The 23749-nt window shown below is 37.1% G+C and overlaps 1 protein-coding gene across 2 annotated transcripts in view; it reads left to right on the top strand.

The window, feature by feature from the left end:
* The window catches only part of Grb14 (growth factor receptor bound protein 14), a 137848-nt gene that overhangs the window by 62904 nt on the left and 51195 nt on the right, over window positions 1-23749 (top strand). For both annotated transcript variants that reach the window (XM_004835843.4, XM_004835844.4), the window contains one exon: window positions 12430-12586. In XM_004835843.4, the coding sequence (XP_004835900.1) occupies window positions 12430-12586 (157 nt within the window). The remainder of the gene's footprint in view (window positions 1-12429; window positions 12587-23749) is intronic.

Genomic DNA, 23749 nt, shown 5'->3' with positions numbered 1-23749 from the left:
ACAGCAGAAAATGTAGAGAGGGAACAAGTTGAGTGGAAGTTTTTAAGGAGATGTTCTGAGCCTCTTCCTGGTTGGAGATTGTCTTTCTTTGCAGAGTTGGAAGCCTAGACTTGGCAAGACTCTGCACTATCACCCACACTGAGCCAAGCTATCAGGTGTGGCAGTGTGAACCCCCTTGCTGTGCCAGGTCTAGGGCATTTCCAGTAGTGAGGCCACGTTGGACCTCTTTGCCAGATACTGGATTGAAACTCATTCTTACATCATAAAACTTCATCACTGCATTTTTAATTCATATCCCAAAGTCCAGACAGCTATCCCCAGATTCCCAGTAATACATAGCCTCTAATTCTAAAAACAGTTCATCACTTTTATTTTTTTATGTTATATATCTATCTTTTGGGTTAGTTTTCTTTGTCTTTTTGTTATGTTCAAGTACCAACTCCCCACAATGAATGTGATCATTATGTGCTGCAAATATGTACTAATAAAAATGAGAATTAAAAATATATTTTATCATGTTATTAAATTTTTTAAATACTGGATTTGGGGCCGGGAATTTAGCTCAGTGGTTTTCACCGCCTGCTGCGCAAGCGCAAGGACCCGAGTTCAATCCCCGGTACCAAAAAATAAATAAATAAAATAAAGTAAAATAAAACACTGGATTTCTGTGGTATTTTCATATATGACATATTCTATTCATGTCCACGCTTCCTTTTACCCTTTCTCACACCCCTCCCCTTTATTCCCTTCCTCTTCTCTAATGCTAGTCCTCTTCCTAATTTCATGTCATAAGTTTTTAGATTCTACATATTAGGGAGAACATACTATACTCTTCTTTCTGAGTCTGGCTTATTTCACTTAATATGATGCTCTCCAATTCCATTCATTTTTCTGCAGATAACATAAGTTCATGCTTCTTTATGACTGAATAATACTCCCTCTGGTGTGTATACCGCATTTTAAAAATTTATTCTTCAGTTGATGGGCATATAGACAGTTCTGTATCTTGGTTATCTTGAATTATGCTACAATAAACATAGGTATTCAGGTACCCTGAAACATTTTGACTTTAATTCCTTCTAGTATACACTGAAGACTGGTATAGTAGGGTCATATGGCAGTTCTTTTTAGTGTTTTGAGGAACCTCCATACTGATTTCCATAGTTGGTTATACTCATTTACATTCCCACCAGCAGTGCAGAAGTGGTCCCTTTTTTCCAGCTATTATTTTTATTATTGTTATTATTTGTATTGTTGATGATAGGCACCCTGACTGGGGAGAGATGGAATTTCAGTGTAGTTTTGATTTGCATTTTCCTAATAGCAAAAGATGTTGAACATTTTTTCACTTACTTATTAGCCATTTATGTACTCCTTTTGAGAAGTGTCTGTTCAATTCATTTGCCATGTTATTGATTAGGCTATTTGTTTTTTGGTGTTAAAATTTTTGACTTCTTTATGTATTCTAGATACTAATCTTTTGTTGGAAGAGTAGTTGACAAAGATCTTCTCCATTCTGTAGTCTGTCTCTTCCTTCTATTAGTTGTTTTCCTAACTGTGCAGAAACTTAATAATTGGATGTAAGTCCATTTGTTGTTTTGATATTATTTCCTGTACTATTGGAGTCCTATTCAAGAAACCTTTGCTTGTGCCTATGGCTTCAGGTGCTTCCCCTATGTTTTCTTTTAGCTGTTTCAACAGTTTAGGTCAAGGCCAGGGATTTAGCTCAGTGGCACTGCACCAGCCTCACAAGCGCAAGGTCCTGAGTTTGATCCCCGGTACAAACAAACAAACAAAAAACATTTAAGGTCTTATACCTAGGGCTTGGGTCAATTTTGGATTGATTTTAGTGGAGGTGAGAGATAGCGATCTAGATTCCATCTTCTGCATATGGATATTTAGTTTTCTCACAGCTGTTTGTAAAAAAGGCCATTCTTTTTCCACTGTACATTTTTGGCTTCTTTGTCAAGAATCAGATGACTGTAGGTTAATTTCTGTGCCCTCCGTTTTATTCTGTTGGTTTATGTCTATTTTGTGCCATACCATGCTACTTTTGTTACTACTACTTTGTAGTATAAGGTGTGATCAAAATATATGGTGAATATTGAAATTTAAAAATTATTACAGTAGAAGACACATTGCCATTAATCCCCCTGGAAGTACTCCCCCTTTCCCTGAACATATTTATGGCATCACTCTTGTCTCTTTTTGAAGCAGTTCTGGAAGTCCTCTTTCCTGAGTGTCTCTATGAAGGGTGATAAAAAAAAATAACACTGAATGTTGTTGCCAAGTGCCATCCAATGGAAAGGTAGGCTCATAAAAACATTGTCATGTGTGCTCATCCACTTTATTCACCAAATCTGGCACCATGTGACTACTGGCTCTTCCTTGGAGTCAAAATGACCATGGATGGTAAACGTTTTGAATGGGTTCAGGACATTGAGGCAGCCATAATAGCACAGCTAAAGATACTCATGAAAGAGGACTTTGCTCCCAGAATTGGCAAGAATGATGGGACAAGTGTGTTGAAAGCACAGAGCAGTGTTTTGAAGGAGATTAATGACAATGTGTCGTTTACTGTAAAATCTTTTAAAAAATTTAAACACCCTATGTTTTGATCAAACCTCTTATACTATAATTTGAAATCAGATACTGTGATGCTTCTAGCTTTGCTCTTTTTGTTCAGGATATCTTTGGCTATTCTGGGTCTTTTGTGTTTTCATATGAATTTCAGGATTATTTTTTCTAGTTCTGTGAACAAAGTATTTGAATCTTGATGGGGATAATGTTGAATCTGTGGATTGCTTCTGGTAATATGGCCATTGTAGGAATATTAATTTTGCTGATCCATTAACATGGGTGGTCTTTCCATCTTCTAGTGAGACTTCTAGGAGACTTCAATATTTTTTTCATTATTTTTAAATTTTTGTTGTAGAGGTCTTTCATCGTCTTGGTTAGATTGACTCATGGGGCTTTTGTTTGTTTTTTGAAGCTATCTTGAGTATAATCTTTTTCCTGCTTTCTTTCTCGGCTAGTTTGTTATGGGTATATGAAAATCTATGGATTTTTTAATATTGATTTTGTATTCTGTTAGTTCGTCTTTTCATCCATCTATGCCTTATAATTTTTCTCCCAAAATGTAAGACATAAAAATGAATACTTTAATAATAGGTTTTAAAATTTTTTTTACAGAGGTGGTATGGGAATGATCCATCTTGTGACCTTAAGAGTAGAAAATTTAGGGAAGAACAGAAGGGATCTGGGTCAGCGGGAAGTTGATGAAACTGTCTAACCAAACCCTGCACTGCCCAATGCTGCTTTTGAATGGGAAGAAAAAAAAACTTAATGTGGTTAATGCATCGTACGACAGATTTTCTGTTCCTGCAGATTTTCTGAATCTTTTCTTAGATGATTAAGTCAACCATGAAGTTACTTATCCTTATTCTCTTAACCACTTTGTAATCATATTCATATAAAACCCTTATTTTGAAACTTAATTCTATATTGCCAACCATTTTAAAAAATACCCTGTACCATCTAATTTGTGTGTTGTAAATATGACGCGTTCCTGTGGTGGCCTCCTCATCCACAGATAGAAGCCAGCGTGCAGCTGTTGAGGTAGGGGCTGCCCTTCTGCAGGCCGCTGCCACCTGCTTCCTTACCAGCTCCACATAGCAAGGTCCTCCTGATGCAGCACAGTTGCTGTTTACCATTCTGTGTGTGTATGCATGTTTGCTGCCTTCTTCCTCTATGTCTTTGCTCATATTTGCCCCCTTCCCCCAGATATTTTCCTAGCTTCTGTCCTACTTCTCGCAGAATCAGACATGAAATGGGCTGCTTCAGTCACCTTCTTCACCTTCGTTCACTTCACAAATCTCATGAGAACTTGCTTACATTTTCTCCTTGGTCTTTTCTCCTCTGGTGGTTTTCAAACTCCATGACGTTGGAGTGCCACTCTTCTGGAATCCTTCTTGTTGTCCCATACAGGCTTATTATGTGATGACTCTATTTTGCTAGAAGACTGTTCTCCATTGCCCATTATGTGTTACATGCTTTCCTAACTGCTGGGGTATACTGAGAAGCAGGCACCTCTGTGGTGCTGGATGCCATGCACTGTTCTGAGGAGCAAGGGCAGTAGACTGACTGTGATTACATGGTTGCACATGTGTACACATGGAGCAAAGGGCAGGAGCCTAAACTGGAAGGGTCACTGAAGGCTTCCCCACTGAAGTAATGGTTTTTCTGAGATCTGATGAAGGCAGGAACAAGTAGAAGGTAGGGAGATAGTGCTTTAGGCAGAAGCGGCAGCTTATCCAAAGGCTGTGTCAGGAATGAGCACAGCTCATTCAAGAAACTGAGAAAAAAAGGTGTAGTTGGAGTCAGAGATTAAGAAAGGGTTATAGTGAATAAAGTTAAAGAGAGAAGCAGGGATAGAGAATGGACTTGCTTTTGTCCATCAATCTTTGTAATTCTGGTAAAGGTGATAAAATCTGTTGGAAGTTAATATAACAAATCAAACATGTATTATTCATCCTCAAGTAAAATGTACTGCTGAATATCTCTCTCAAAAGAGAGGATTGAAGACTTTGTGCTACCTGATTTCTCTAACCTATGTACAGTGTTGCTCTTAGTAAATGTTTGACAACTGGTGAAATAATACTGAATGGCAATAAGAAAGCAACAGCTTTTCTGGAGCTATTAGGGTCTTTTGGAACACTTTTTGCCTTTAAATATAACATTTAAAAAACACGTAGAGATTTGAAATAAGTAATATATTACTTCCCATTCCCAAGGGAACACATTAAATTGCTTAAACCAAAATATGTAAGAATGTTTCCTCTTATCTTAGGATACTACATTTCTTATTTAGAAGAATGTAAAAACCCAGGGCTACTCTGACCTCGCTACAAAAATATTTCACATGATTTAGGTACATTGCTTATCTCTTGAAAAATAATACTGAAAAAAATCTTAAAGCATAGAAGTTGCTTTATAATCCTACTGCAGCTGGATGATAAACTTCTAAGAATCTACAGAAATAAGCTCAACTGAAGGGCATAGTTCACAGACAATTTCTTTGGGGTTTCGTTTTAATTGAAATTTTGTGTTAATTGCATATTGATAATAGATGTAGTTAATAAATATGAATAAATTAATGAAATGATGGTTTCTACTTAAAATGTTTTACTTTTCATTATGGTATTATCATATGTAAATATGACTTTAAATTACTTTAAGTATTAATTTAGATTAAAATTAAACTAAAATATTCCTAAACTGGGAACTTTGATACAAACATTAGCCAGAGATAATCATGCCCCAAATATCTTTTCCTCCACTTTTGCTTGTTTTTTGAGGGGGAGGGGGATGGTTTTTATTATTACTTTTTTGATTTTTTGGTACCAGGGATCGAACTTAGGACCTTGCACTTGTGAGGCAGGCGCTGGGCTGCTGAGCTACATCCCTGGCCAGGAGTGATGGTTTTTTGAGGCAGGGTATTGCTGTGTAGTTCAGCCTGGCTTTTAACTCACTGTGTAGCCCAGGCTGGCCTCAAACTCAGAATCCTTCTGGCTCAGCCTCTAGACTGTTGGGATTACATCACGCTGCTCAGCACTTGTGCACTTTTTTCTTTCTCTGTCTTCATTCTGTTGATTTTTGTTCAATTATTTATGACTAATCTTTGGTCATTTTTTACCTGGTGAATGATTGTACTTCTCTCCATTCTGCTCTAAAGAAACAAAATTTGGGGCAAACTTATGGAGTATTAATTACTTTATAATCATGTTAGGTTTGAAGCTTCCTTTCTGGTCTGTGGCATTGACAACCAATTGACCACACTGAATACGTTTCAGATATTCTAGAATGGGTCCAAATTGAAAAAGGGACTGCTTGGGGCAGGGATTTAGCTCAGTGGTTCTGTCGCCTGCCTCGGAAGCGCAAGGTCCTGAGTTTGATGCCCAGTAACAAAGGAAAAAAAAAAAAAGACTGCTTGTCCTGTGTCATTTCACACCTTAGGGTCAGCAGGGGGCAGAAGAAGGGCTGACTGGTCAGTCTTTGCTCCTTAATGCTTTAATAATGTGTTCTTAGAATCAGAATTTCAGGTGAGTGCTGCAGAGAATGCTAAGGATGCTTTGGAGCAAGGTAGTACATTCTGAATTGGCTTTCAGCTTCCCTCTCCTTATTTTATTTATTTATTCAGCAATACCTATGGCAGTGATGGCCTACCATTTAGAGCTTTAAGTGATACAACTTGGTATGACACATGAGCCATAGGTTAACCATTTTAAACTTTAAACTTTGTCTCCTAAGTCTAGTAAGGCTTTGGGGCTTTCAAAGTTTTTTTCTGAAAGTTACCATTTCTTGTTTTTTCTCTATTTTAATATTGTTGTATCCTCTATTTCTTTAAAAGGTTATTTTAAAAATCTACTTTCTGTACTTACTTTCTTGGAGTGCAGTCAAGGTGAGCAGTTGAAGTGTAAAGCATGATAGTATGTCAGCCCAAACAGAGATTTTCCCCACTCATGTCCCTGTGTGTCCCTGCTGGGGTGGGCATGATTATTAAGTTTTCACTGCTGCATGCCGCTTACTCCTTGAGCAGTGGTTGAAACTGTAAACTACTCCAAAGGCCAAGGTTGTTGAGACTCAGAAGCGCAGTGATACAGAGCGTTTCCCAACAGAGCCGGTGTATGGGGCAGTCTTGGCTTTCCTGGGGTGCTCTGTGATTTGGGATGGTATAAACACCTTACTGGAGCCATGTTTTTCTGGTTAGTCAGCCGTCAATCCTTTGATGAAACAAAGTTCATTTCTGTGTTTCTTTTAGATCTAGGCAGGATTTCTTGCAGTTGGTATATAATGTCAAATGACCTTATAGATAAATAGATGTAAGTAATATTATTATCATCCTGTTTTTTCACTTTATGAAGATAGCTGAGAATTTGGGCCTCTAAACTACAGATGAACTGGGAATCTATAATACTGCTTTATTAAATAGAATGATTAAGTAAACTTCAGGTCTTTTTCCTCTCTCAGTATGTAGAGGAAACAGGACGCCGATATTTTGCTGTATTCTTTCTTAACACTAGCTCTGCTATTTAGTTTTTACATGATCATAACAAATTCTAAACTTAGGTTTAACACATATAGTCATACAGTTTTTGTGGTGAGTTGACTCTGTCTTAAATAGGAAGGGATATTCAGTTCTATCAGAGAGTTAATACTTAGGTTGTCTTTTCCTTTTTCATATATTTAAGGGAGAAATAAATAGAAATAAAATAGAATTCTTAGTGTTAGTATAAAAAAGTTTCATAATTGTTGAACAGATTTCATAGATGACAGGGATTTGCTGCTGTGGAATATTAACTTAGATATAATTTCACCATTCATAAACAAATGCATTCTTTGGACATGTGTCAGCATTAAATACGATTTTCTTAAACTATGGCTTGAAATGGAGTTCAAATGAAAGTATTAAGTTTTCTCTCAGCAGATTTTATTTATTTTCAAAATGAATACATGCACCTATTCCAGGAATTTAAGTTAGTCTAGGCCTTATAAATTTGTGTCTCTCAATTCTTGGCAACTTTTTCTTTCAAATTTTCAGTGACCTAGTTTGAATCAGATAATGACATTTGCTGGTTGGTTAGTTAAGTCTTTTATTTTCCCCAGCTTCATCTCTTGCTCTGTTTCCCTCCTTTTTTTTTGATTGTGGCTTAGGCTTCTGAATGTTTCTAGTTGTTCATTTTCATACCTTGTCTGAAATTAAAGAGCATGCGAAATAAGAGGCATGCTTCTGTGCCCCTTGGCCATGGCAGTTCCCAGTAAGAAACACATGGGATTGGCAGGAGGTACAGGGAACCTGCTAAGCAGACTCTGGTCACTCTTTAGACCCTGTAGTTCCTGGCATGGCATGTGCAGCATGCTACCATGTGCACCAGTGGGTCATCATTGCTCTGCTTGAAGGAGGTATCCTAGAGATGGATCTTCTCGTCCTCTTGGGATTATCTTCATGTTGCTTTTTGGAAGGAACACCCACCAGTACTTGGTTCAGTCTTTGCTAGTCATGGCAGGATAAGTATAGAGTGGGAACATCCCTCAGAATGCCACCAGCTGTCCAGCATAGGTACAGATACTGCAGATACATTCATATGAGCAACACCCTACCCAGATGGGAAACACTGGGACTCCAGACATCTTGATATCTGTGATGGGTAATCTTGATTGTCAATCTTGTTAGCTACAGGTACATAGGAGATTAGTACAGCACACTTCTTGGTGTGCCTGTGTGGGTCACTGGGGCATGACCACAGGGACTATATCTGGTACCTGGTTCCTTCTTCTCTGGGTTCTTCCCCAGCTCTCTGCTTTCTGGCTGCCAAGAGTTGAGCAGCTTTCCTCTGCCACAGCCTTCCACCATGAAGTTTCTGCCTTGGAACCAGCTAAGTATAGACTGCAACTATGAGCCAGAGCAAACCTTTCCACCTTTACATGCAGGTGTCAGATATTTTGTCTCAGCAATAAGATAATGGGGCATACATCATAATGAACTATATGTTTTAACTAAGAAATAGATGAAGTAAAGATTTGGAGGTAATTGTAACTGATTTTGACCATATATTTTCATGACCTATTTCATATGACTTTTGTGATTACCTCAAAGACTTTAAAACTCAAAAGTGCCAAATTGAGTAAATTCTTACCTAGGACTTTTTCATGATGAAAAACTATGTCTGTTTCTCATTGACAAGAATTTTAATTTCCTGAGCATAGAAAGTTTAAGTAATTATGTACTTTATGTCAGAAAATATTTTTAAGTTAAATGTTACAAATGTATATTTAATATTTGCTTTGTACAAAACACTGATAGACTTTTTAGTGGGTCCAGAGTTTATTTACTTTGTACATCCTTACTAAGCCAGTGCCACCCAGGCAAGGTCCCTGTGATATAGTGATAGCAAATAGAGGTTTTTCTTAAAGGAGCTTGCTAGCATAGTTGGGGAAACAGGTAATTATAAAATAAAAGTATGTAAAGGGAATACATCAGCCATGTGCGGTGGCATATGCCTATAATCCCAATACTCTTAAAGACAGGATCATAAGTTTGAGCAATTTAGTGAGACCTTACCTCAAAATAAATATTTTTAAAGGGCTGAGAATGTAGCTCAGTGAGAAGGCCCTGGTTCAATCCCTAATACTTCAGAATCTTAATCAGTCAATCAATAGAACAAGATAAAGGGGTGTATCACAAACATTGGGCAATCACAGTAAACTTTCTGAAGGGATTCCATTGGAAGCTGGGCCAAATATAAGTAGGAATTTGCCAATCAAAGCATGTTGTTTCTGGGTGGGGCATTAAGTGTATTCCAGGTAGATGGTGCTAGATGAGTAACCTAGGAAGAATGAGTTGCAGGCATGTGTCATATTTGTCTTGAATCAGAGTGATCCCTTCCATTAAGGCACTGATCCCATGAGCAAGGACCCAACCCTCATGACCTAATTACTTCTCAGAGGCCCAGTCAAGATGCTAATCTTTTGAATTTAGTATTTTGATATGTGAATTTGGAGAGACACAAACAGCCCTTTTTCTACACTCGCTTTCTTTGTGAACAGCAGCAGCCCCAGCCTGCATCTTTCCAGGGTGAGGCCCAGTAGAAAAGAGAGCACACTATTGTGTGAACACATATTCCACAATGGTTGTAACTGGCTCTGACTACATCATGTGCTCATCTGGGAAGTGATCACTGTTGTCAGGGACATTCTGGCTACCACTTGGTCAGTCTGAAAAGCATTTTCAACCTTGAAGCTGAGTCAGTTTTATACAGACAAACTGGGTTCTAAAATTTAAAAAAATGTAAATGGCCTCACATATTTGTAGCACTTAGTAATTTCTGTAGTGTAAATACAACCATCACAACTAATTTCAAGATGCCTAGCTTGAATACTTCTGAATTCCTCTTAGATCTTGCAAGCCCGTTCCAGCAGATCCAACAGAGCATTTCTTAGCTGAAGGCAGGGCTGCCAGACTCACAAAGGCAGCTGCTAAGGGAGGGCATGGTGCTCTGAATGGAAATCACAATACTGTCTCATAAAGAGGGGTAGGTGTCTGATAGGCAAAGTCAAGTAAGTTTGCCCTGTACTACTGAAAGAAGTTTTAAACACTTTAGTATATCATAGCATAACATTTTTAAGAGCAATATAATATACCATTCTGTGAGGTAAACTATAGTTTACCTTTCTTTTATTGTTGAACATTTAGGTTGGTATAATTATGAATAATGGCTTTGTTAGACATGTCAATCCTTAGACATTTAGGACAGATTTATTGAGATAATTTGGTTAAGTAAGTAAAATTACTGTGCCAACCGAATGGACCTCTTAATGCTTTTAATGACCATTCTCCAATAGATGTACAAAATAGGTTTACCACTTTATATCACCCTATCATTTTAAGAAAAGAATTATTTCATATTTGTAGCATTTAGTAATTTCTGTAATTGTACTCTCATTAAGAATAGTTTTAAAATAATTGATAGAACATAATTTATATATGATTTTCTTTTGCACTTTTCAAATTGCTGAAATTGTGAAAATGTCAATGTTCTTGTGATAGGCATATTTCTTCCATTGAATTTTTTATCATTTCTCACTTTTGTTTGTATGTATTGATCCTACTTTATTATGGTCTTAGGTTTTAAAATTTTATGATTAATTTAATTAATAGTAGAACAATTAATACTGGAAAGTCCAGCACAAATCACAGCTTGATAAATGCTGAGGGGAGTGCTTTATACAAAACTCAAATTCAGTGTAATTTAGAGGATCATTGGCTGCTCCTAAAGGTAAACCCTATTTCACAGTGACTTAACACCATAGAACTTTATTTCTTGCTCTTATTAGCGTCCCATGTGGGTGTTCCTAGTTAGGCATCTTCCGTGAGGTCATTTCAGAACAGAGGCTGTCCTGTGCCACAACTTTCCTTGCCTCTAGGTCTGTGCAGTCATTTCCATTCAATGGCAGGGTGGTGAAAGAGAACAGAGGACAATATGTGTGAAAATCTTGTAGGCGAGGCTGCAAGTGCTGCTTCCCATATGCTTACAGTATTCTGCAACTAAAGCTCAACCCCATGGTTATATCTAATTGCCAGGAGAGCAAAAGGATGTGGTAAGGATCTAGCCAGCCTTTGCCCAAACTTCCAATCCCAAAATGAAGAAATCTTTTCATAAAATCTGATTCTGTTCTATACTACGTGAGTATATTTGGAAATAAATCACTCTTACCTGGATTATTTACATGATTTAAATATGAAATGGAAAATTAAAAATATTTATTGATTTGATGAGAGGTACATAGATTTCTAATAAACCAGAGAAGTGAGGAAATGATTTTGAGTAGTTGTTGAATGGCCTTTAATTTAGACATTGAAGAAAAGAGAGTGGAAATTGTTGAGCAAAATGACTTTGACATATAAACAAATTTTGGATAGGTAGTATTCAATACATTAGAAAATTAAATGTACAAGGCACTATATAAGGAATTTATAATTAGCTCAATCAGAGAAATGCTAATCAAAGCCACTGTGAGATCCCACCTCACATCCATCAGGATGACTTTTGTCAGAGTTGTTGATGAGGATATGAAACAAAGTAAATCATTATACTCTGTTAGTGAGAATGTAGATTGGTGCAGATATTTTGAAAAATGAAGTACCTTATGACCCAGATATCCTTCTTCTGCATATACAGTGTATCAGAAGGAAATGAAATCACTACCTCTTAAAGATATTGACACCCTCATGTTTATTGTGACATAAAACAATAGCCAAGATAGGGAAACAACTTAATGTCCCATCACTGAATGAATAGATAAAGTAACTGTGGTAGTCTGTGTTTATTAAGCCTTAGGAAAGGAGATCCTGTCATTTCCCAAAATATGTCTGAGCACAGAGAATATTATGCTAAATGAATTAGCCAGACTGAGAAAGAAAAGTATTGCATGAATTCACTTGTACATGGAATCTTTTACTTTTTAAAAGGGCAAATGTACAGAAATGGAGAATAAACCAGTGGTCACTAGGGGCAAGGGTGAGGAGGAGGGGAATGGGGAGATATAAATCAAAGGACACAAAATAGTAGAAGTATAGAAGTGTGGGATGAACAAGTCTAGAGATCTCATGTACACCATGAGGAATATTGTTAATAATATTGTAATGTATTTGAGATTTTTGCTAAATGAGTATATTTTAGCTCTCCTTGCTGTACACAGAAGAATGGATAACCATGTGAAATGATATCTATGTTAATTTGCTCCACTATAGCAGCCATTTTATTGACTCTATCTCATAATATCATCTTGTATACCTTAGGTAAATACAACAAAATTTATTTTAAAAAAACAAGAATATTTTAGCTCTTTTTCTTGTTTCTCCTTATACAGGTGATTAAAGTATATAGTGAAGATGAAACCAGCAGGGCTTTAGAGGTACCCAGTGACATAACTGCCCGAGATGTTTGCCAGCTGCTGATCCTGAAGAATCATTACATCGATGACCACAGCTGGACACTTTTTGAGCACCTGCCTAATCTAGGTGTAGGTAAGGATGCAGAATCATAGGCTCACATCATTGTTTTTCTGAGCCTTGTAGTATCATATGACAAAAGGTTTTCTTCAGATGTATAAACATACCCCAAAAAAGAATTATGAATAGTTCTTTTTCATTATTCTTTTCATTTTTGGTTGTTGGTGGTTGATAAAGTAGCACAAAATTGAAACAAGGATGAAATACTGTAAATTTACTACCTCTCCTTGCTCAAGTAATGATATGTGGGAATTTTGGCGCTAAAATAACATTCAACAAAAACATTGTTGAGTGGCATTTCAGTGTTGTGCAGGTTAGTTTCAGACTCCTGAGCTCAGTCTAGCAGTCCTACTGTCAGGATCCAGAGTTACTAGGACCACCGCACTCAGCTCATAGAGTTCAAATGAACAGAAAGATCAATTTAATCATATTCTTTGGTAGCATAATGAAAAATTCTTGAGAAATTAATAAAATAAAATGGCCTCTGGACTACTTTTGGCATAGACTGCCGTGTAGACAAATGCTGATATCCATCCTGATAATTCCCCTTATGAGAAAGTACACCCTTGATCTCTCTGGAAAAAATAAATAACTTTATTTTTAAGGCATAAACATAAAGATTAGCCTTTAAAAACTTTTAAATTGAAAGTGTATCTCTGTGTTAACAACTCTGGAAAGTTTTACAAATTAGTTTAATAAGCTATAAAGAATGAATTACACTACTAGACTAAGGCAGAGGTTGAAAGAAATTTTATTCTCTGCTTCCTAATTTTATAGATTCTAATATTAAGGACATGTTTTTATATAAGTAGATGAGGAAGGAATTTGTTATGGCTATATCATTTGATTCTTTTGAACTCAGTATTCATGTGTTTGCTGTAACAAATTATCAAAAATTTAGTGGCTTAAAACAACAGAAATGTGAAGGCCAGGGATGTAGCTCAGTGGTGCCATTGCATGCCTCACAAGCGCAAGGTCCTGAGTTCGATCCCTGGTACCAAAAACCCCCTCAAAAAACAAAAAAAAGCAGAAATGTGATCTCTCACACTTGTAGAGTTCTGAAAATTAGGATCACTGGGTGGAAATCTTGGTGCTGCCAAGCTTGTGATCTCTCTGGAGGCCTAGCAAAGAATACATTCCTAGCCTTTTATAGCTTCTGGTGGCTATCAGCATCCCTAGGCCATCTCAGTCTCCATGTCAGATGGCCTTCTCCTATCTGTGCCAGACCTCCCTCTTCCTTTTAAGAGCAATGACATTCCGAGCCCTACCACTATCCAGGAAAATCTCATTTCAAAGATCCTTAATTTAACCATAACTATAGATGTTTCCCCTCCCCTTCCTCTTTCTCTTCCTCCTCCTTTTCCTCCTTCCTCTTCTTTTACATTCTTTTCTTCCTCTTCTTCCTCTCTTCATCCTCTTCTTTCTCCTCTTCCTTCTGCTTCTGTTCCTCCTCCTTTTCATATAAGGCACCATTCATAGATTCTAGGCATTAAGGTGTGGTTATCTTTGGGGTGTTTTTATTCAGCCTGTCACAAACTTCTTTTCATTTTATCTTAAAAACCTCTTAGTAATAAATCATTAAAATCATTTGAAATAACTTATTATTGACAATCTAGTTACTTCCTTCAGTTTATTTGAAGAATAATGAAAAATTTTATACCTAGTCATTAGAGTCATTCACTTTCTTACTTAACTGCCAATATATTAAATTATCCCTTTGTTTAATACATTTGTGGACTTATGCCCCAGGGTGATGTTCCAAAGTATGATTAGATCCGGATGAGAGATTTGCTTTTTCTCTTATAAAAAAGAATTTTAAAATGGTGGTGGCAGAAGTGTATTTATAGGAGGATTCATTTAGATAATATCCTGTAAAGTATTTTTCTTCCCACTACCTTCCTTTTCTGAGCCCTTTAAAGTGTGGGTCCTAGGAAGTGTCAGAACCATAGGGTGAGGACAGAATGAAGCTGTGGAAAAGAAGCTAGAGTAGTTCCACAAGCTTTAGAGGGACTCAGGCCCTGAGTGCCTGCCCACTTGATTCTCACCCGCTGCAGCAGGGCCTGCTAATCTTGGGCTAAGAAGAGAAGGTCATACATGAACCTCCCTAGAAATCCTGAGTTCAGAAGATACCCTGTACTGGCCAGTGAGAATTGCTGTCATCTAGGGCAGAAAAAACTCAACATACATTTTCTTCACTGCCATTTATGACTAATTTAACTTCTGCACATGGTAATCTCACCAAGTCTGATAATTCTTGATAGATATCTGCCATACTCCATATTATTTCATTTAATTATAGTAAAAGGATTATAGCTCTTATATAGCATAATATATAATTATTGTATTTTATATACTCTTACATTTTTCTTTTGGGAGAACTTTAAGAACATTTTTTTGGTTACAGTCACTACAATTTAGCCCTAATAAACATTTTTGAAGTTCAGAAATAAAAATCTACTATGTAAATTAAGCAGCATTTTCCACTCAGGAATACTGCAAATTATTTATATTAAGGAATGTGATGCACAAGTCTTATAATGTAAAAGCTAAAATGGAATACTGAAAATTAGTTTGAGCTACATACTAACTGTAAATTTTTAGGCATGAAATAATAATATAAATATATTTCTCCATTACAGTACAGTGGTGTCTCAGTTCACAAACTTAATTCTTTTCATGATTCTAGTCACAAACCAAACTGGACAAGAACTGAATCAAATTTCTCCATACGGTCGACACTGAATTTGACCATTGAATTTGATTTTGTTCCCATCCAACTTGGTTTGCCACCAGAATAGTGGGAAGAATGAAGTTCATGAATGGAGATACCACTGTATTTTCTAGAAATTGCTGAAATAAAATAAAAGATGTGAGAATGTTGTCTTATCATTTCACCAACCATGAATTAGACCAAAGCTTAGGAGAAAGAATTTTAGATCCAGAGCTTACTTTGTTCTTTTTCTGTTTTGTTTTTTTTTTTAGTCAGATAATATATTTAAACAAAACCGTTACAAACCTTAGTTCTGTCCAAATACTGACCTGTGTTATATGGAGCAGCTTCTAGTTCTTTGTCTACCAATGTGGTATAACAAGAGAATGACTTCCAGCGAGATGCTGTGGTCTTCTTCTGTATCAGATGTAAACATGTATCTTGAAATGTTTTTGTGGTTGTCATTGTGCTTGCTTTTGAAAAGCTTATAGAAACTCTTGTAGTATCTATGGAACCTAATAATTATATTAAGTAATTCTTTTACATTTTCATAATAAAATGAATGAAAATAACTATAGTGGGTTTATTTTTCCCTCCTTAAATATGATATGCAGCTGATAATGGAATCGACCTCTGATGCTTTCACCTGTGGGTCTGCTGTGAGTGCTGTTGATATAAAGAACCAAGGAACAGTCTATTTGCTGAAACTCAGGGCAGCTAATCAGCTCTACAAGAGCTGATTCAGGAGATTTCTTGGCTGCTGTTTGAACAAAATGATAAGTTTTCCATGAATAGGATTTAAAAAGGAGTAATATCTGCTACTTTAAACATATTTTAGAATGCTGAGGTTTGAACCTAGGGCCTTGTGCATGCGAGGTAAACACTCTACTACTGAGCAACATCCTCAGCCCTAAAATATATTTTAAAATACAACAATAATTTAACTCATTGTAAATAACAGGGAAATAAAGAGGTGAAGAATCAAATAATTGGCCGTAATTTCACAATACCAAGATAACTCCTATTAACATTTAAAAAAATGTCTTGGATCAGCTTCTCTATTTTAACATATCTCTATTTGTACTCATTTTAACATCTCTATTTGTCTTTTGCAGTCTGTTCTTTTTTGTGTGTATGCACTAAAAATAGTGTTTCTTGTTTTTACCTTTCACTTTATGGAGTCCACATGAAGTAGGAACTACTCCCTGCCTCCTCTGGCCACCTCCCATAAGCAGTTTAGTATGTATTTATAGACAATTTTGTACCAATTTTTGTACAATTTTATAAATCCTGGGGATACAATGAGAACAAAATAGACAAAAGCATTGCCTTTATGAGTTCATGTTCCTTTAAGAAACAGACAAGAAACAAATGATGATGATAAGCACTTGGGATGGAAGGAAAGCAGGAGAGGGATGGTGTGATAATCAGCTTTCTACCTGTTAAGGTTTAGGTTTAAAACGTCTCCCCAAATCTCATGTGTTTAGAGGGTAATTGTATTGTGGAGATGCTATACTCACCAGTGGCTTCATTCATTGATGAGTCCAGGATCTGACTGTGCTGTTAGGATGTGGGTCCTGCTTGGAGGTGGGTCACTGAGGATGTGACCTGGAAGGATACAGACATGACCGAATTTCATTCCTGTGACTAGGTCCTTAAATGAATTGGTCACTGAATGAGGAGTTGTATAATAGCATGTACATTACAAGATTCAGAACAAAGGAATAGTCAAAGGGAACTCCAGCTTGATAACTTCGCTTTTATTTGCCTAACTCTTACATGCAGTACTGCAGTGTATAACTGAACATAAAACTACAGTACTGTACTATACAGTACAATCAGCAAAAGTTACTGTGTAAACAAGATGTATTATACAAAAAAAGACATTGAGGCTATATAAATAAGATATACAGAACTATACAAAAAAAGAAAAAAGTCAGGCCATAAGTCCAAGTGGTGGGCTGTAAGTCCAAATTGCTGTTAAAACAAGTAGGTCATTAAATGAGGAGTATCTGTATATTCTTGTCCTCAACTCCTCCCCTTCTTTCTCTGCTTCCTGGCCACCATGGGTTGAGCAGTGTTCCTCTGCCAAGCCCTTCCACCATTGCTGTTCCTGCCCTGGAGCCGGCAAACTTTGGACTGAACCCATTGGAACTGTGAGCCAAACAAACCTCTCCTCATTTAAGTTGTGGGTGTTGGGCATTTTGTCCCAATGACAGTAATGTGCCTAAGATGCCTTCACTATGACAAACTAGCTGAGATAAATCAACTTGAAGGGGGAAAGATTTATTTTGTCCTATGGTTTCAGAGGTTTCACTCCATAGTCCACTGGTTGCATTTTTTTTACACCTGCAGTGAGGCAAAACATCATGGAGGGGGCTGTGTGGTGTAGCAAAGCTGCTCACCTCAGGGTAGCAAGGAGGAGGGTGGTGACAGGGACAGGATATAGGCTTCAAGGAACAACCTCAGTGACCTTCTTCCCCTAACTAGGCCCCACCTCCTGAAGTTTTCACCACTTCCCAATAGCCTGTTAAGCCAAGAATCTGTCAGAGCTTTAACCACTGAAGTTAGCACCTTTGTGATCCAGTCTCTTCAAAAGCCTCACCTCTGAGCACTGCTATACTGGGGACAAACCTTCTACACACAAGCTTTGGGGGAAATGATAATAGACAGCAAGTGCTGGAGGTGGATGGAAGATGCACGGTAAGTGGAAGTATCAGGGAAGGCTTCCCTGACAGGCTGATGCTTCAGTAGTAACCAGAAGCACACAGCAAACAGGCCTTGCAGTCAAATGGGAGATTGTGCTGGACAGAGGGAACAGCAGGTAGAGATGCAGAGATGTGGCAGTGTACTTGTGTGCAGGGAGAAGCCCAGAGGCCAGTGTGCTTGGAATGGAGTCACTAAGGTGGAAAGTGATGGGCAAGAGCTTCACAGAGCTACCATGGGGCCAGATTGTGTCAATTCTTGTAGGACCTGGAGCGGGCCTAGCTTTTACACTGAATGAAAGAAAACAATGAGAGCTCTTTGAGTCCAAGAGCAATGTGAATATATAGTACTAAGGAGGCTAGAATTCAAGTTTTGACCTTTGAAGACTGAGTAACTTCACTTTGCTTTGCTGAAGTAATCTCACCTATCTCTCATTTCTGCTAGTTGTACAGGTTCTGTTGTGCCCTTTCATATGTGGTCTGCATGTCTATGAAATTTATGTTGTGAGATCCTGAAATTTTATAGGCAAGACCATTTTGACTTAGGATAGATGAGAGTTGGGGGTTTTCTACACTTTAGTTCTCTTTAATGGCCAAGTTATGCTTAGGACAGTTTCAGAGACAGTATGTTTCTAATAAGATACACTACTGTTGTTGTTTCTAATCCATTAAACCACACCACAAAGTACTCAGGTTAGAAGGGGACACTTGACATTCAAAATGTGGTAGCTTCTGGAACCTAAAGTCTGTTTTCAGAGTGGTGTTTTTTTGTGACAAAGGAAACTTCAGTCTTACTAGTGTTTTGTAATATGTATGCATATGTGTGATGGTATTAAAAGTACATAATGAGGCATGTATTTTAATATCCATTTTACATACAACAGTACAAAATCTCAATCTCATCCAAAGTCAAACATCACACAAGTCTAACTTCCATTAAATTTTTTATTTTAAAATTATTTTATTAGTACATGTTTGCAGTACATAATTATTTACATTCATCATGGGGTGTTGGTAAATGTACATAACACATCTTAATTTTTTTACTTCCCCCTTTCCTCCCTTTCCTCTCTCCACCTCTTGGTCCCGTTCCCATTTGCAAAAGATCTATCACTGTTAGATTTTAAAGACTGCACTTTTACTGAAGTAAAATAGATGGTTCTTCCTCATTCCAGTAGGTCAAGCAAATGTTCCTAGGATTATGCGATAGGTTTTCCTCTGTCTAACCCTACATTTCTGTCTCTCAGACATGCTGCAATTTCAGTTTTGAACTTCAAGAATGTTGTCAGATAAATCTCTTTTAACTAGTTAGGTTTAAAGTTACTAGAATAAAACGGAGCCAGTATTATTCACTTTATAGCAAAGCCATATGTTTATTTTATCTGGGTAGCAGGATCTGTCATGTTGGAAAGTACTTGTTCTTGAACTTGTATACAACGTGAATGATAATACTATGTTTGAAACTTTGACTATAATGTTAATTTGTCATATTTTCTGCCCATAATTGGTCATATATGCCTCTGAAGTGGCTAATTTTTGTGCTTGGGATTGGAACTCAGGGTCCCATGAATGCTAAACTCATGTTGTACCACTCAGCTGTATCCTAGCTGGCTGCTGAGAATTGTTGATAGGCAGAATAAATCTTTGAAAGTAGTTAAATATTCCAATTTTGTTATGAATCTCCGATTTGCTGATTTTGGATTATTATGATATGACTCCAGTTGTGCAGTTTCATAGACATTGGATTTAACATGTCACAATATCAGCAAGTATTTCCCCTTTTATGATGTAATATTCGAGGTATTATAACGTGTGCTTGACTTCAGCGCCACTGGATGTCACTGTAGTTCCCCAGATGGAGTCTACTGCTTTCATACTCAATGTAAGAGGAAGTTGGTGGGGGAGTGGACTTCAGCTTCAAGTCCTTGGAACTTAATGGGATCTGTGTTTGTCTTGCTCACATTTTGATTCCTAATTGAAGCCACAGAAGGAAGCAGTGGCAATTAACACGATACCTCAAGCACATACCTATACACTCCTCAGAAAGAGGAATTAATTGTACTTTCCTATCATTGCTAGGGACAGCAGAGATTTCCATTGTGAATATCATTATGAAGTGGTTTTAATAAGCAAAATGAATGACTGGAGGCTTTTAATGAAACCGTTTTTATGTGTGCAGCCACAGCCATGTGATCTCTTTAGGACAGAAGTGATGCACAGTGGGGAGAGGAACAATTCACTGCCTCCTGCTTTGAAGCTGCTCCTTTACTTTGTTTTTTTTAAACAAAATAAGCACAGCATTTTTCCTGTTCTCTGGAACTGATATGTAGTTGTACTTTCTGTACCACCTTTCACATTTGTGACCACCTTCGTCACCAGCAAACACTGTGAAGCCTTTGGGACTAAGGTGATGTGTTCCTCTACAGAGAAGCTCGTGCCCTACCTCCCTGGCTTGGAGGAGACACCCTGACCCCGTGGCACACAGGTTGGAAGTAGAAAATAGTAAAGCATCTAGGAGAGGGAAGTGCCCATTACTGAATCTTCCTTCTGATTAGTCTTGTTTTTCCTTTACTAGTCTCTGCTGCTTGAGTTCAGATCCCGTCATCTTCCTCCTTGGGTATTATGTTAAGTTAGTACCTGTTCCTCTTGCCTCTAGTGACACCAAGGTGATGCAGCTGAGTGCAGGCCTGATTCTCATTGCACTGGGCCCCAGGCCCTTTGTGGAGCTCATAGTACCTTGTGGCCTGTGCCTTCTCCTCCCTCCTCAGTTTCCACAGTAGAAAGCTGCCTGCATATTCCTGCAGATACTGCACTTTCCATTGCTTTCCTTGCTAGTGCTATTGAGATTCTCAGGAATCCTTTTCCTACCTGTCTTTGTCTGGCTACTTCTGCGCATCTTCCAAGGCTTAGTTATTTTAGTTAAAAATGCTACACAAGTATAACACCTAGTCTACCTGTGGAAACAAAGTGAAGATGAGCACTCGCTGCTTTCCAGGCCTCCTGACAGCTGACCTAGTGATGCAGTCTGCATCCTCCATCCTTATACATTAGAGTTACCCTTTCCATCTGAGACAAGATAGGGAGACACATCTGCCTCTTCCAGATACCCAGCCCCTAGGCACACACTCCTGCTGCTCTGAAGCTGTTCCTTGAGGTTATCAGGTATTTGTTTTCCGGCACTGCCTGTGCTCATGCATCTTTTAGGGAAACACAGATCCTGCAGGAGGCACAGGACTGTTAGCAGTGGGTTGTGTTCTGGATGGAGGTGCTCCTGCTGTTACATGTGTAGGCAGGTGTCGGAGATAAACATGCTAGACAAGCATTAGACATAAGCTGTTCACCACAGCTTATGTAAAGTATCAATTAACAAGAAAAGTCAAGACTAATGGGATAATAGGAGAATGTTATAAATCCATAAGGTGGAATATTTTTTTGGTCATGCATCTTTTGGTCATATTTTTGAAGTTTTTAAAAAGATGTACGTAAGCAAATATGAGATTGTAATGATGATGGAATAAAAGCAGTGTGTAAACATATACAATGGTTTCTAAATTTTATGAAGAATGTATACACATACAGACCCTCAGAAAAAGTCAAGAAGGGAATATACTGAAAGGCTATGTGCTTATTCCTCTTGATTGATAGGTTTAAAGATGGATTGCGACTATCAGTTGTCTATAATATTTTCTCTAATAAACTGTATGGTTTTTAGCTATCAGAAAAAGAAATAAGCACACTACTAAAAACTTTTAATGATACTTTTTAAAAGAGTTAGCTCAGACATCTTTCTGAAGCCCCAAGTAGAGCTAGATACCCATCTGTTTTGCTGCTATAACATTTTCTACAACTATCTTAGTAATGATCATGTTATTAAAATTAAACAGTCCATGAGCACAAGGATTGTGTATATACATATATTTTGTATATACTTATATTGTGTATATACATATAACCCAAGGTCAAGTACAAATAAGTATCTTTTGAACCAAGTTGTACAAAACCATAAGGTATTTATATCAAATAATTGAAAGGACATATTACAGTGTTCAGGAAGAAAGAGGCTTGGGAAAAAAGAGCAAAAAAGTCATATGCCAGGTCAGGTTGCAAATTTGCTCTTGAGTCCTTGGTGGATGGACTGAGTAATTTATGAAGCTGTTTATAAGTCCTTCAGATATTTATGCAGGCAACTTGAGATACCATATATGCAAGAATTTTGTGGAAAAATAAGGTTTTCTGTGAATGTGTGTTATAATTGGGCACCTTAGTTAATGTAGAGTATTTTGATTTGCAGAAGAATGAACTATAAGGCCTTTATGGTCATCGAGCTGAAGTGTCACGATTTTCCCGTCATTGCACTTGGGGAGTTGAATCTGGGAGTGGCAATTTTCTGGAGGATCTTGGTGGTATTAAGTAGTATTCCTAGGTTAAGGAACCTTTTAGAAATTGAGCCTTGTTTTATTCTTTGCTTCTCTGGTTTTTGTTTTGCTTGGTCAGAGGCTGTTCATTTTTATCTGAAAATAAGATTGACAAAATGTATGTAGTTTCTACCCAGCACAGAGAAGTACAAGGGCCATTTGTCTCCTGGAGTTTCCTGTAACAGAGGTATACAAAGAATTGTTTTCTGGGCAAATTAGAGGTAAAAGCCACTTTTGTTTCTTCTTTTATCAAGTGATGAGACGAGTAGGGACTCGGATTTCTATTTGAGCCTTATGCTGTACTTTCAGTAGATTCAGTGGAGAAATCCAGGCAGAGGTCACAGGTGAGCACTTTCCCATTTTTCGAGGATTGAGGTTTTTAAAGAGACTTTGAAGTTAAATCAACACTTTCAGAAGAAACTTCTTTCTTCTTTTCTTTTTTTTTTGTTTTAAAGAAAAAGTTTCTGAAAAATTAAACAGAAAATCGAATTACATATAGTTATTGTTTTATGTTATTTCTTTCTATTATCATAAGGCCTTACCGGTGTATTAAAAGAGAAAAACAAAATTTAAAACAGTATGAAGTTTTCATTTTTGTTTTGACAAAGTTTTTAAAAGTTTTTGATGTTTTTATTTCCTCTTCTACCTTCTTGGTTGCTATTTTGAAGTAATTTAAGAAGATTCTCCTAATATTTTTCTGCCCATTTAAGAGTAATATTTGACAGTTGTAATTCAGTGTCTGGGAAATAACTTCAGGAAGTCTCTTTAGGTAGATATAATTATTGGTTAGGCAGTTAAGGGTAGGAAATATGATGTTTGGGAATGAAACTGTTAAAAATGTACCCATGGAGTTTTAAGATAGTATTATAAAAATTTTTATGTAAATTTAAAAAATAAGGTCTTTAAAATAATAATGATAAATTTATGTGAAAGCTACCTGGTGTCTTTCGTCAAATGGTAATTCAAAAAGTGTCTGAGCTCATTCTGTGTTTTGAGCATTGCAGCAAAACATCTCCTACTTGTAGGATTAGTATGTTTCTTCTTATATTTATATCATTATAATATCATATTATTATATTTATACATATTATATATTATAAATTATTTAATAGGATTCCTTGGTTGATTAAAATGTTTTTAGTTTTAAATGGGGCTAAGGAAGAAGAGTCTAGAGAAAGTTTATTGGAAACCATCTGGTTCCATGTTTTAGTTTTCCTTTCCTTGGGCCTTGGTAATGATGTCTCATGGCTAGGCTTGGGCAAAAGAAAGTTGGTCTTCAGCAACTTTTCACCTCCTCTTCAAACATTTTCCTTTTTCTCTCAGAGTAATCCACCAAGGCATCTTGTGC

The sequence above is a fragment of the Heterocephalus glaber genome, unplaced genomic scaffold, assembly GCF_053883595.1.
Source record: "Heterocephalus glaber isolate CG9 unplaced genomic scaffold, H.glaber_assembly_v1.0 deba00000347, whole genome shotgun sequence".
Classification (NCBI taxonomy): domain Eukaryota; kingdom Metazoa; phylum Chordata; class Mammalia; order Rodentia; family Bathyergidae; genus Heterocephalus; species Heterocephalus glaber.
The sequence above is the reverse complement of the archived record's forward strand: the minus strand, read 5'-3'. Positions and strand labels throughout refer to the sequence as shown.